This window comes from Gadus chalcogrammus, chromosome 6 (assembly GCF_026213295.1).
Source record: "Gadus chalcogrammus isolate NIFS_2021 chromosome 6, NIFS_Gcha_1.0, whole genome shotgun sequence".
NCBI classification, from domain to species: domain Eukaryota; kingdom Metazoa; phylum Chordata; class Actinopteri; order Gadiformes; family Gadidae; genus Gadus; species Gadus chalcogrammus.
Genome location: NC_079417.1, coordinates 6042548 through 6056476, shown reverse-complemented (window position 1 = coordinate 6056476; position 13929 = coordinate 6042548). Strand labels below are relative to the sequence as shown.

At 43.8% G+C, this 13929-nt stretch overlaps 1 protein-coding gene across 2 annotated transcripts; it reads left to right on the top strand.

Moving 5' to 3' along the window:
- Window positions 1-1985: 1985 nt before the first annotated feature.
- Window positions 1986-3710, top strand: LOC130383736 (Golgi-associated plant pathogenesis-related protein 1-like). 2 transcript variants are annotated; one of them, XM_056591496.1, is made up of 6 exons: window positions 1986-2134; window positions 2267-2318; window positions 2485-2694; window positions 2791-2868; window positions 3040-3189; window positions 3415-3710. In XM_056591496.1, the coding sequence occupies exons 2-6, from the start codon at window positions 2312-2314 to the stop codon at window positions 3477-3479; spliced, it is 510 nt and encodes a 169-aa protein (XP_056447471.1). In that variant the 5' UTR covers window positions 1986-2134; window positions 2267-2311; the 3' UTR covers window positions 3480-3710. The 2 variants fall into 2 exon arrangements, with proteins under 2 accessions (XP_056447471.1, XP_056447472.1); XM_056591497.1 differs by having other exon boundaries at window positions 2009-2134; window positions 3392-3710.
- Window positions 3711-13929: the final 10219 nt, after the last annotated feature.

Genomic DNA, 13929 nt, shown 5'->3' with positions numbered 1-13929 from the left:
AAAATGAGGGGAGAGTAGAGGAGAGGAGAGAAGAAGGGAAGAGGAGAGGATGACAAGACAGAAGATGAGTGCGGGAATGGAAAGGAGACAAGGAGGAAAGAAAAAAGGAAGAGAAGAGAGAAGAGCAGAGGTGGAGAGGACAGGAGACGAGTACGGAATAGAAGAGGCAGAAAGAAGGTAGCGAAACACAGGTACTGCCAGATGGGTCACTGTTAAGACAACCAGACACGGCTGAACACTGCTGCTCCGCACTAATTGTTGAAACCTTTAGTTTGTTTGTGCCTGTGGTGTTCTGTGATAGTGCAAGATAATATCATGCTGTGGTTTCACCTGATTCGTACTTTCTGTTCCTGTGAACCACCATGTGACAAAACCATCTATTGCTTCCTGATACCAACTCCCCTATCACAACATCTGACTTTGTTTGCGTGTCAATGCCACTATGTCCATCCATTGGCAACTATTGCCCATCCTGCCATGTTCCTTCTCAAGGTTTCCTAACTTGTAAACTCCCTAACCATGCCGTAGAGCCCTGACATTATAAGCCCTGTGTTAGAACCATGCAGTAGAACCATGCCATTCAAATGTTTAAATGATAAACTTACAGGTGAACCTTGCCAGTAAAACCACTTGAATGGGAACCATGCAGTAGATCCCTGTCATTAATAACTTGAGTGTTTACAGGCATTGCGCCAAAGAAACACAATCTAATAGGAATTTGACGGGTGAATTTCTCTACAATTTCTCAGTAACTGTGGATCAAGATGACATCACTAGACAACATCTCAATGACAGCTTAGTGAACAATGGGGAGCGGCCAACCGTGATAATCCTCTTCACCACAAAGGCTTTACAAGTCCTCCTAGTTCTTTTTTTTTCTTGCCCTTGTGGGTGCTATGGTAAACGGGGGTGTCATACATATTGGGCCTGTTAAGCCCTCTGAGACCATAATGGTGATTAATGGCTATAGAAATACAATTGAATTTAATAGAATTATTTCTGGTTTATAGTTAGAAGTAAGAGTTCCAGTCTTCTCACAAATTGTTCCTTGTGGGTTTGGAGAGTTTGCCCTGTATAGGGCTCAGGGTTTGGGGGTTAGGTCACGTTATTGGGACCTCTGAAGCCCTTTGAGCCTGTAGCTGCCTTAAAAGCTGCTGTGTCAAATCTCACTGCTTAGCCATGTCCTGATACAGCATAGTTTCTCTTATAGAGACAAATCCACCAGCACCACATGGTAAATTATCTGTCGATTATCAGGATATTGTGGCAGGGATTCAAACTATTTCATGTCTCTCACGTGACAAAACAGAAACCCTTGCCTCACAACAAGGTGAGCCATGTTCCACCCTAACCTGTTGGTTCCCCCTCCCAGGCCACTTCACCCAGGTGGTGTGGAAGGAGACTACGGAGGTGGGCGTGGGTCTGGCTACAGATGGCAAGAGGGTGTTTGTGGTGGCTCAGTACAGACCTGCTGGTGGTAACCCAAGCCAATACGATCGCTCGAAAACCCGAGCCACTCACATAGCTCGAATTCCCAAGCCAAATCCTTACAAACAGTTTACAAACAGTGTAAACGTAGGCGATTTGATACATCAGGTCATTCATAACCATGAATTGCAAAATAAAATCTTTAGATTAAACATGACACATAAATTAATTGTCAACGTCAACCCCCCCCCCCCCCCCCAACTCCTGACGAGAGGGTGGGGAAAGAAAGAGGGGAGAGGAGAGGAAAAGAAGATAGAACAGGAGAGGGGAAGAGGGAGAGGAAAGGAGGCAGCGAGAGGAGAGGCAAGGGACCTTTGATAAATGTCTTGCAACATCCAACCACACAAGGAGGGGCCTCCTGAGAAAATTACAAGGCAAGGTTGTGTGTGTGACTGTGTGTTTGTGTGTGTGTGTGTGTGTGTGTGTGTGTGTGTGTGTGTGTGTGTGTGTGTGTGTGTGTGTGTGTGTGTGTGTGTGTGTGTGTGTGTGTGTGTGTGTGTGTGTGTGTGTGTGTGCACGTACACTACCCCTCCTACACAGAGGATGTAGGGGGCGAGGCCAGGCTGGACTGTATAAGGGCTGTGAGAGGCAGAGAGCAGATATCCAAACCTCCCAAACACACCTGCAGTCCACCACTACCACACAGGTGAGTGACTATCTCTCTGGTTTATATGCATGTAATCTCTTCAACACAGGTATATGTCAGATACCTGTGTTATATTGTCCTCAGTATTTGGAAGTATAGTTAAAGGGTTTTGTGTGTTTGTGTTCGGTGCAGACTTTTTTCCTCCAGCTGCTTGGCCACACCAGTTTAGCTGATACAATGGCAGGTGAGTAGACACATAGGAAATGTTTGTGTTATGAAAGCATTTCCTTGCCCTTTCCAAGTTGTGTTGGGGCAGGGGGATTGACCATAGGTGACCTGCCTTTGAACCTGATTAGAATGGACTCTGCCACACAGCAACACAAATAGAGATGTTCATTTTTTCTTGGTAGATGGAAGCTTTCAAAAGGAGTTCCTCACCACGCACAACACCTACAGGCAGATGCACCAGAGCCCCCCGCTGACCCTGAGCAAAGACCTCAACGAGTCAGCCCAGAGTTGGGCCAATCACCTGCTGGACAGTGGGAACATGGAACACAGCAGTACCAGCGATGGAGAGAACATATATTGCATGTCCAGCTCTGCAACGATCAACCTGACAGGTAGGGTTAGGGTTAGTGTATCCACTCTGGGTTGTTCTAAAAGACTGAATTCTCTTCAGACACTGGGGTCCACATTTAGTTGTTTCTCTGCTTCAGGGAAGGAGGCTGTTGAAAGCTGGTACGGCGAGGTGAAGGATTATGAATACAACAGCCCTGGGTTCAAAGGCAACACAGGTAATCCCTGATGCTTCACTGTAAGGACAACAAATACACCAGCACCACATGGTCAATTATCTGTGGTATCAGGGTAGCATGGTATTGCAGAAATCGTGGCAGGGATTCAAACCCCTGGCTCACGTCAAAGTGACCCATGTTCACCCCTAACCTGTTGGTTCCCCCTCCCAGGCCACTTCACCCAGGTGGTGTGGAAGGAGACTACGGAGGTGGGCGTGGGTCTGGCTACAGACGGCAAGAGGGTGTTTGTGGTGGCTCAATACAGACCTGCTGGTAACATGAACGTCCCTGCATACTTTGAAAGAAACGTACTTCCACAAGGTAACACACAAACACACACACACTAACACACTAACCCTCTATTCCTAACTGCTAACTCTGTAGACGAGCACTGCTAACTGAACAGGCGTTAAATATACTGATGACGATCTGTGCGCTATTTGCATGCTGCATAGTTTCAGTTCTCTTTGCATTGGTGGGTCTGCAAACACGGCTCACTGTTGTTTTAACTGTTACTTTCCAGTGTAAAGGATGTGCAATTTTCAGCTGGTGGGGGAGGCTCCAGCGGAACAGACAGCCATGGAGGAAAAAACGACTGCACACTGCTGTAAACCCCCGCAAGGAGAAAAACGACTGCACACTGCTGTAAACCCCCGCAAGGAGAAAAACGACTGCACACTGCTGTAAACCCCCGCAAGGAGAAAAACGCCTGTATTAGAAACATGCTGTAGAACCCAGACATTAAAGACCTGTGTTGGGACCTGGCTGTAGAACCCTGATAATTAAAAATGAAACCGTTTCCGTGCAATAAAGAATGCTACATAAATAATTGTAGTTTGCACTTTTATTCTCTATGCGTTAATATACAGAAGTTTCACACATCAAATCAAATCTTGTAAGAAATAAGGAAATATAAAGAAATGTTTACATCTGCTTTGGGGGAGATTGCAGGAACACGCGTAACTTGTTTTGTCTCAGATTGAAACAAAGGTTTGATTATGATTATTTCCTGGTTGAAGATTTACATATTGAGGATTTTAATTTTAAACATCTGCATATCTTTTAAGTTCAATTAACAGCTATGCAGGTAGACCATAGGGCTCTTTTGAGACTTAAGTCATCCTTCATGACAGATAGATTTGTTCACTAAGTGTCACTACATCACAAAAAGGCTACATGGCTACATATTTGTCACTCAGTACACAGATACTGAGTACAAGTTCTGTTTGCTGTTTCTTGTAGGTCATGAATTTGGTGAGGAGTGTAGCTGGCTGGCTGCGGACGAGGAAGTAGGGCAATATATATATTGCCCTAAATATAACCATAAATAGATAATTGTTTTTTTTTGTTTTTTTATCCATAGCTGTGTGAAAAAGTATAATGTCCAATATGAGAATGCATATCTGTTCAGACCTGTAATTCATGTCTTAGACTTTTTCTCGCAGCTACGGATAAAAATAATTCAATTCTCTATTTATGGTTTCATAATGACTGATTCACCATTAAAACAAATGAGTATCAGCTCTAATGCTGCTACTGTCTGGAACATGTTTCTACTTAGATTATTTGCAGGATATTTTGTTATTATTGTCCGAGTCTGGTTTTAACTAATGCTGGGCTTACACCAAATGATTTTCACAGTCACAGACTAAAAACTGCAAGAGAGAATTTAGCGTTGGATCAAATGTGATATTTAACAAGGGTTTTGTAGATATGTAGAGGGGTTGGAGATGCAGCGACCACAGGAGGTCTGGTCACTTCCTGTTCGGCTTTCACACCTTTCTTGTCAGCAGCACAAGAGACACAAACTTGAAAAACAAAAACAAAAAAAGCAACAACTGCTATTTGCAGTGCTGTACTATTATTCGAATGTAATGTACTTGATTAAATTGTTTTAATCAAGTAGCCTACATGCAGGGTTCTTCCCGTTCATCTCGTCCCACCCTTTGTGCTGATAATGTAGTGGGCTGGTCTGGACAGAAAATCCCAGGGCTGAATTTTTGTCCCAGTCCACCACCGAAAACAACAGTTATTAGTGATCACAGGAAAAAAAAAAAAAAAAAGAGAAACGTCTACGCCCCCTTTTGCTTGACAGATCATTGTATCTCCGTCTAGTCGATAAAGACAAATTCTTTCTGCGGACTAATCTTGAAATTATCCCAAATTAGGAGACACTGTGCAACCCCCCCCCCCTGCGTCAATCCCTGATCAAATTTCCTTATCAGCTGATTGATTATTCGTGACATCATTATTCATGACCAAAAAATGCGTTTGTTCAAAAGAAATTGCCTGAATGAAGTCAAGCAGACGGGCACTGAGGGTGCGTTGCGGTAGACGTTTCTCACTCGTTTTCCGTGATCACGAATTAATTGTATTGTTTTCTCGAGATCACAAAATAATTGTGTTGTTTTCTTGAGATCACAAAATAATTGTGTTGTTTTCTCGAGATCACAAATTAACATGGCTGTTTTCTCGAGATCACAAATTAATTGTGTTGTTTTCTCGAGATCACAAATGAACTTGGCTGTTTTCTCGAGCTCACAAATTAATTGCGTTGTTTTCTCGAGATACCGAGGTGAAAAAAGAAGGATAGGACCATGGCCGTTCTCGGCTTCCAAGGGGATTTTGAACATCAAAGGCATGACTATTCTAGTAGTGCCACCAAATGCAATTAGTAACAACCAAAAAAAAACTTTTATGACCCCCTTTATTCAAGACACCAGTGAAGAAAACCTGTTTCCACAACTGCTGGAGCGTGACCATTAAGAGAAACAACATTGCAAAGAATGTGGTTTAACAAGTCAGCTAGCGATCACCAAGAGGAACTCCCAGATTGTATTTTAAAGTAGGCCTAATCCAGACGACTGAACTGTTTAAGTTTGAGAATTGTTTATTGGTTCATAAAACAGCACATGACTATGAATATTTAGAATATACAGTCAAGTTGATGACATTATAGTGGTGAAATGAAGAGGTCTTTATAATGAAAAGTAGGCTACACAACTCCATACTGTCACATCACACAAATACAAACGTAGTGATTTGATACATCAGGTCATTTGTAAACATGAAATGCAAAGGAACATCTTTAGATTTCACATTACACACGAATGAATTGGTTTAAAATACAGTATTAGATAACTGAATTGTCATTGGCAATAGCCAATCTGAAGCAAACACTTGAGTCGGGCTACCTGGGTGAATCTGCGCATTTGCACTCACCACAACTTGACCTCCATATCCTCCATTGTCGTCCTGGCAATAGCGCGTAGGCTACGTATTTGTACATCATTCCATGCAAACATGAGGAGAGAAAGTTGTCAGCAAATATGCTCGTTCGGGACGCAGTTCAGCGCCCCCAAGAATATTCAACACACATCACGAGGCAGATCAAAACTACAACGCTAGTATAATCTGTAGCCCATTGAAAACCTAGGGATATGGGAGAACACACCTAAAAAATACAGAACGCATCAAAAGGCGGAATTTAAATAACAAGGAAAGACGACTCCTCAATAACGCAGAATGACAGCAATCCACGATACAGTGGTGCGTGCAACCAGCGCGGCCTCTGGTGGGACACATGGGGACAGCAGGAGCTCTGGTGGCTTTATTAAAATGTTATTTATAAACGTGTAAATCACATTGGGCGCTTAAAACATGGCTTTGTTACACACGGTAACTTCTGTCCATCTTTTGTCAGTAAAACCCTGTGATGTATTGTTATATATGTGGACAGACACACGCACGCCCACGCACACGCACACACACACACACACACACACACACACACACACACACACACACACACACACACACACACACACACACACACAGCCAAACAGACAGCAATGGAGGAAAAAAAAACTGCACACTGCTGTAAACCCCACAAGGAGAAAAACGCCTGTATTAGAACCATGCTGTAGAACCCAGACATTAAAGACCTGAATTGGGATCATGCTATAGAACCCTGACATTAAAGACCTGTATTGGGATCATATTGTGGGCCCTGACGATTAAAAATGAAACAGTTTACTTGCAATAAAGAATGCTGCATAAATAATTGTAGTTTGTATTTTTATTCTCTATATGTTCATATATATATATATATATATATATATATACACACACACACAACATATATTTAACATTTTATATAAAATACCCTTAACATGAGGATTGGCCGTGACATCTTTGTCAGACAAGCTTCTCAATTTCTCACATATCTTGTAAGTAATAAGGAAATATAAAGAAATGTTGACACCTGCTTTGGGGGAGATTGAAGAGAGGGAGAGGGAGATTGATTCTGAACAACAGAGTGGGCCAGCTGACCAATCACAGCAAACAGGGCTTTTCTCAAAGGGGAAAGCTATCGGCCGCCCTCGGACCATGGCAGAGAGCTGCCATGGTCCTATAATACATTTTTTCACGTTGTATTCTCGAGATAACGACATGATTAATTTATTATGTTAATTAATTAATTAATTAATAAAAATACAGAACGCATCTGGAGGTGGAATTTATATAACAAGGAAAGAAGACTCCTCAATAACGCAGAATGACAGCAATCCACGATACAGTGGTGCGTGCAACCAACGCGACCTCTGGTGGGACACATGGGGACAGCAGGAGCTCTGGTGGCTTTACTAAAATCTTATTTATAAACGTGTAAATCACATTGGGCGCTTAAAACATGGCTTTGTATCACACGGTAACTTCTGTCCATCTTTGTAAGTAATACACCGTGATGTATTGTTATATATGGTGACATTGGTGTGATATGTGTTGTGGCAGCTCGATTCTCAATGCTTCAGAAAAGGTTTATTTAAAATCTCATGCTATCTCTTGCAACAACCCCCCCCCCCCCCCCCCGCCTCTCAGTCTGTGCCGAATCTGGAGCAGTGTGTGTGTATGTGTGTGTGTGTGTGTGTGTGTGTGTGTGTGTGTGTGTGTGTGTGTGTGTGTGTGTGTGTGTGTGTGTGTGTGTGTGTGTGTGTGTGTGTGTGTGTTTGAGACTGTACATAGAACAGTGATTAGTGGTCTCTGATCAAATCAACACCAGTCGACATCCTGACAAATCCATCTGGACCAGAAACAGAACCAAAGCGCTTATAACACACACACACACACACACACACACACACACACACACACACACACACACACACACACACACACACACACACACACACACACACACACACACACACACACACACACACTCACACACAAACCCATATCCATGATGGCTTACTGTGCAAAGTGAGAAAATATCAAGGCATGAACAGACGACTGATTCCTTAATCATATACGGCTTCTCCAAGAGGGTTCATTCTGTTCAGGGAGCGAATTTTGAAAGCAAGTTGAATCAGGAGCTGTTCATCCTTTCAGGTGTCGAAAAGTCGCAAACAACACCATATAACCCCATGGGAAATGGCGTGGTTGAAAGGTTCAACAGGACCCTTGGATCCATGATCAGAACATTGCCTACTAAGTCCAAAGCCAAGTGGCCCCAGATGTTACAGCTACTCACCTTCTGTTACAATGCACAGAGCACGAGACGACAGGTTTTGCACCTTTCAACCTGATGTTCGGTAGGGTCCCTCGTCAAGGGGTCACCTCTAACTATTGGTGACAGAGTGCTCGTTGCGAACAGAGGTCAAAGACGTCAACTCTGACAAACTGAAGGTAGTCCACCGAAATCTACTGCTTCCTGTGAACTTCTTACCGATTTGCGATGGAGTAGAAACCCACACCAGTGTTAGTGGTGAGGTGGTTCCTCAAGTCAGCCCTTCAGAGAAGTAGATCACAGTGGCGAGGTGGTGCTTGAAGTCAACCCTGCAGTTGGCTTGGATGTCAGTGAGGAGATGGTTCCCAAAGTCAACCTCCCAGGTGAGATTGATGGCAGCGTTGACCGGAATGTACACTGGGTGCTGTCCAGCCCTGATGATTCTCAGTTGGAGGATCGGCAGACTGGCCTCTCTGAAGCCCATGATGTGTCTGATTTGGTGTCTGAGCCATTTGACTCAGCTAGTGTCATCGGCAGTGATCGGAGGATGGAGGACAGTGGTGTTCCCTCTATTATCAATGGCCAACACAGTGCTGAGCTCCATCCCGTAGACATTGCACATGAAGAGGTAACCACGGATGCACTTACAGTAGGCACTCAACCTCTGGGTTTTGAGGACACAGTAGCTCGAACCAGACGAGGCAGGGCTGTCAACCCTCCAGAGAGGCTAATTTGCGAAATGAATGAGCAAGTCCTTGACACTCTTTAATTTATTTAGTTAAAAGTTTGTTTTGAGATTCAACATGTAGTTACTAGATGTCGGTGTTGTCAGTCTGTAGACACAGTGAGACACAGTTAGGCAATATTTGAGGTATAACAGGCATCTCAGGAGTCTACTTTTGGTATTGGGTATGGCGGCATCCCATTCTTTAAGTACTCCTTAGTTTGAGGATTCCTTAATCGGCAGCTAGAGATGTTTGGTTTAAGTGACTTGCCCATATAATAAAGATTTGCCCATATAATCTTTATTTTTTTTCTCTCCTCTTCTTCGGTTTTGTGGCCTAAGAGGTATTTTTCTCTCTCTTCCTCTTTATTTTGGTGAGTGTTTTACCGGTATGTCCCCAATTTAGCAGGATTTAAGGGGGGTGTATGCAACAGAGTAAATAAAATTAGTATGTACGCTGTCACCTAGTGTGAGAGGAGAGTTGACGGAGAAGATGGCGGTTGACCTAGTTTCAAAGTTTATACCGTTTATAGTCGATAATACAACCCTAGTACCATTGCATTTATGGCTATGACTGTGTACTAACTTCATTAAAATCAAGTCATTGCAATTTTCGCAAATCGCTATACGTGGGTCTTTCTCAGAAACATTGAAAAACGTCCACACCGCAGACATATTGGCGCTTATCCAGACGAGCGTGTGCTGGCCGCGCTTATTGTTTGCGTCATCACTAATTTTTGTTTCGGCCGTGTTGTTTCGGTGATAAAGGTATTTCGGCCGAAAAAACAAAAATAATGCGCTTTTGGGTCATTTTCGGCCGAACATTTTCGGTGCATCCCTAATTTTAACGGCAGTGGTAACACAGACTCTACATAGAGGACTACTCCACAATTTAAATTCCGTGTTATCATGTGGTACGATATAGCTATTAAAAATCCTAGACGATGTTGATGATTTTTTTTGAAGACACATTCCTAATGGGAGTGAACAGCGTCAGACACCACAGCCCAAGCGTTGATACGTTTGTGGTTATGTGTCATTCTTGTGTTGCTTAATCACATAATAAGCTAGCAGGTCTGTGTTTATGTGCAATGTGAAAAACATCCTAAACAAGAAGAAGAAGATGAAGGAGAGCAGCAGCGTTACTTTTTCCCACAAGTGAAGGTAACTAACATGAGCAGTGGGAGAAAACGTGCCACAGCACAGCTTTTTCAAATTCCAAACCGTTTGGCCGTGACAGCCAATCAAACTTGACGGCAAAGCCGCCTAACAGGAAGTAAGCCTGTTCTCAGCAACTCTTTAACATATCATAGCCAAACTTGCTACATAGACTCATGACATCATTCTGGGGACAACCAAACAATATGGTGACCTTTGACCTCAGGGGGACGTCAAACAACAATGACTTTATTTACCATTCCGCCCACTTACAATATAAACTGCATTTCTTACTGGATTAGATGTTTCATGAACCACCTCATGACCGGAAGCTTGTTAACATTGTGTCTCTGTTAGGGATATTGTTCAGAATACCCCTATGCAATTGTGTCATTTGTTCTGTCGGGCAGGTGATGATGCGCCCGTACCACTAGGTAGGGTCATGTTTCCATTTGGTAAACATTGACGCATACTCGCATAATGCTCTAGTTCATTCCACCAGCTGTCGTTATTACCGATTACCGAGACAGTGTGATACTGGTAGATTAATTCCAATCATCATGAAACTTGCCATATTTGATCTTCAGACCAATTTGAACAAACTTGCCAAACAGCTTTTTCTAATTCCAAACCGTTTGGCCGTGGCAGCCAATCATACTTGACTAACAAAGCCGCCTAACAGGAAGTAAGCCTGTTCTCAGCAACTCTTTAACATATCATAGCCAAACTTGCTACATAGACTCATGACATCTTTCTGGGGACAGTCAAACTATTTGGTGACCTATGACCTCAGGGGGACGTCAAACCACAATGACTTTATTTACCATTCCACCCACTTACAATATAAACTGCAATTCTTGCTGCAAGCTTGCATAACGCTGAAGTTCATACCACCAGCCGTCGTTATTACCGATTACCGAGACGGTCTTCATGTAGCCACCCATTCCACCAGCCGTCGCTATTACGATTACCGAGACGGTCGTCATGTAGCCACATAGCCGATTACGTCCCTCCGATTACCTATACGGTCGTCATGTAGCCACCTAGCCGATAACGTCTGTCCGATTACCGATACGGTCGTCATGTAGCCACCTAGCCGATTACGTTCGTCTGATTACCAATACGGTCGTCATGTAGCCACCCAGCCGATTACGTCCGTCCGGCAGAATTAGGTTACCGATTACCGAGACGGTCGTCATGCGCCCTTACCACTAGGTAGGGTCACTTTTCCATTTTCTCTACATTTACACGTACTCACATAATGCTATACTTCATCCCACCTGCAGTCATTATTACAGATTACCGAGACGGTCATAATGTAGCCACCTAGCCGATTACCTCCGTCCGGCAGAATTAGTTTACTGATTACCGAGAAGGTCGTCATGTAGCAAAACAGCCGATTACGTCCGTCCGGCAGAGTTAGTTTACCGATAACCGAGACGGTCATCATGTAGCCACCCAGCCGATTACGTCCGTCCGGCAGAATTAGCTTATCGAGTCCCATTATGCTTGACACCCACATTGCAGCGCGTAGCTATGTTTATCATTATTCTTTAACGGTTTTCGTTTACAGTTTTTGCCTAAACGGTTATGATTTACCAACCGGTTACACGTGTACCCGTGAACACCCCTAATCTGGTCGACGGAAATATCAGCTGCCACTCTTAGGCAGAGCTGTGTTTGTGTTGAGAAAGCAATGTCATATTTAAAATGGACTCATCATAGTGTCTGATGTCTGGTGCACACAGACACACAGACTTTTCTGTGTGTCTGACATATTGTCAGTATATGGACAAATTGTCCATATACTGTATGTATGGCCTTCTGTATATCTATTGTGTCAACCCGTCCCCAACCCCTCAGGTTGGACGGCCCAGGGGAGAGGTTGTGGAGGGCGTGTACCGTCCATATCCAGCAGACGAAGCCAGAGGACGTCCATTTCGTCACCCTAATTGGCGAGATAGAGAATACCTGCAGCGGGGAATGAGGAGGAAGAGGTACCCTTTAAAAGGCGCTGAGACTTTTCCCTAAACAGAGTTGGAGACGGTAGAAACAAGAGTACCCCAGAACCTGTACGGACGAGACGACGGAAGGAGTTAACCGAGCCGTTCCTGACACCCCCCAAGGAGGACGCACCCCGGCCAAGGACCGACCGCCGTGGAGCGGATCGCCGACGGGATCAACCTCCTTTTTCCCGGAGAGAATAGAACATTGACCCCTTTTTTCCATGGCTCACGGAGTCATAGTATGATTTTCGTTTTCCCCGCGTTGGATCCTCATCCACGCGTTTTTTGAGTTACTTCAAATAAATGCCCTTCCAGGCTTTGGACCAGCCTTGCTGTGTGGTAATTCCTGTATGATCGAGACATACCTGGGCCCGGGTTGCCACACTATGCAAAATGCTATTGCCGATACACAGAATTATTAAAAAAATAATAATAATTCAAGGCTTCCAGCTGAACCCCTTTCCCCTTGTCAGCTCATTTGCTGACAAAAAAAAGTTTTGTTTCACAAAGGTCTGTCTAGGAGTGTACAGCAGCGCCCAGAGATTACAACAATGATTCCTAGGATGCCATACCTTTAACCCGTCTGGCAGCGCGCCAATTCTCGGTGACAGCGTCTTATGACGTTCTATATATAATAGTATAATATAATTTGATAAATACTATCACTGCCAAAAGCTCTGTGCGCCTCCGGATGGTCGTAGCGTGGGGAGCTCTCGTAGGGATTGGGCTTCGCAGGGTTTGTTTACCGGCGTTGCTATGGTTACCGGTCTTGCATGTTCCAACGCTTTATTAGGTAGCCTATCTATTAGGTTTGTATATATTTTTTCTTTAAAACACATCAAAAATAAAACAGTGCAAAGACAAACTGCCGAACTTTTAACCTTTTTAACCTAATACCGTATAGCGCGGCAACCCTAAATGGTACTAATAATTGTCATAATAATTTCTTTCGGTGTTTCGGTTTTCGGCCTTGGTTTCCTCATTTTCGGTTTTCGGTTTCGGCGAAAAATTTTCATTTCGGTGCATCCCTAGTTAAAATCCATGCTGTCGATCTTGATCTGGCAGTTATCTTGTTGATAACTGCTACTGCTCGCAAGTGTCTGCTAATGGGTAAAGTAAAGTAAAGTAAGTAAAGCAGCAGTAAAGTGGCGAGAACAATTTTTTGAGTGTGGGGAAGCAATCTGGCCCAACAGAACCCTGGAACACTAAGGATAAGACAGGTGGAGATGAGAGGAAAGCGGAGGAGAGGAGAGAGAAAATGAGGGGAGAGTAGAGGAGAAGAGAGGAAAAGGGAAGAGGAGAGGATGACAAGACAGAAAATGAGAGCGGGATTGGAAAGGAGACAAGGAGGAAGGAAAAAAGGAAGAGGAGAGAGAAGAGCAGAGGGGGAGAGGACAGGAGACGAGTACGGAAGAGAAGAGACAGAATGAAGATAGAAGAGGAGATGGGAGGGGAGAGGGTGGGCAAAGAAAGAGGGGAGACTGGTGGAAATTCAGGAACTACGTCAATCGTTTCTGTCTTAACTGTTTAACTAAAGAGCCGTCCAAACTAATAACAATAAGGATAGTTTATTTGAGCAATGAACATGCACAATCATACAACGAACATTCAGTAATCCGAGGCCTCAGATGGGAGTTCGCCCTATGCCTCTCAATTAGCTTCGC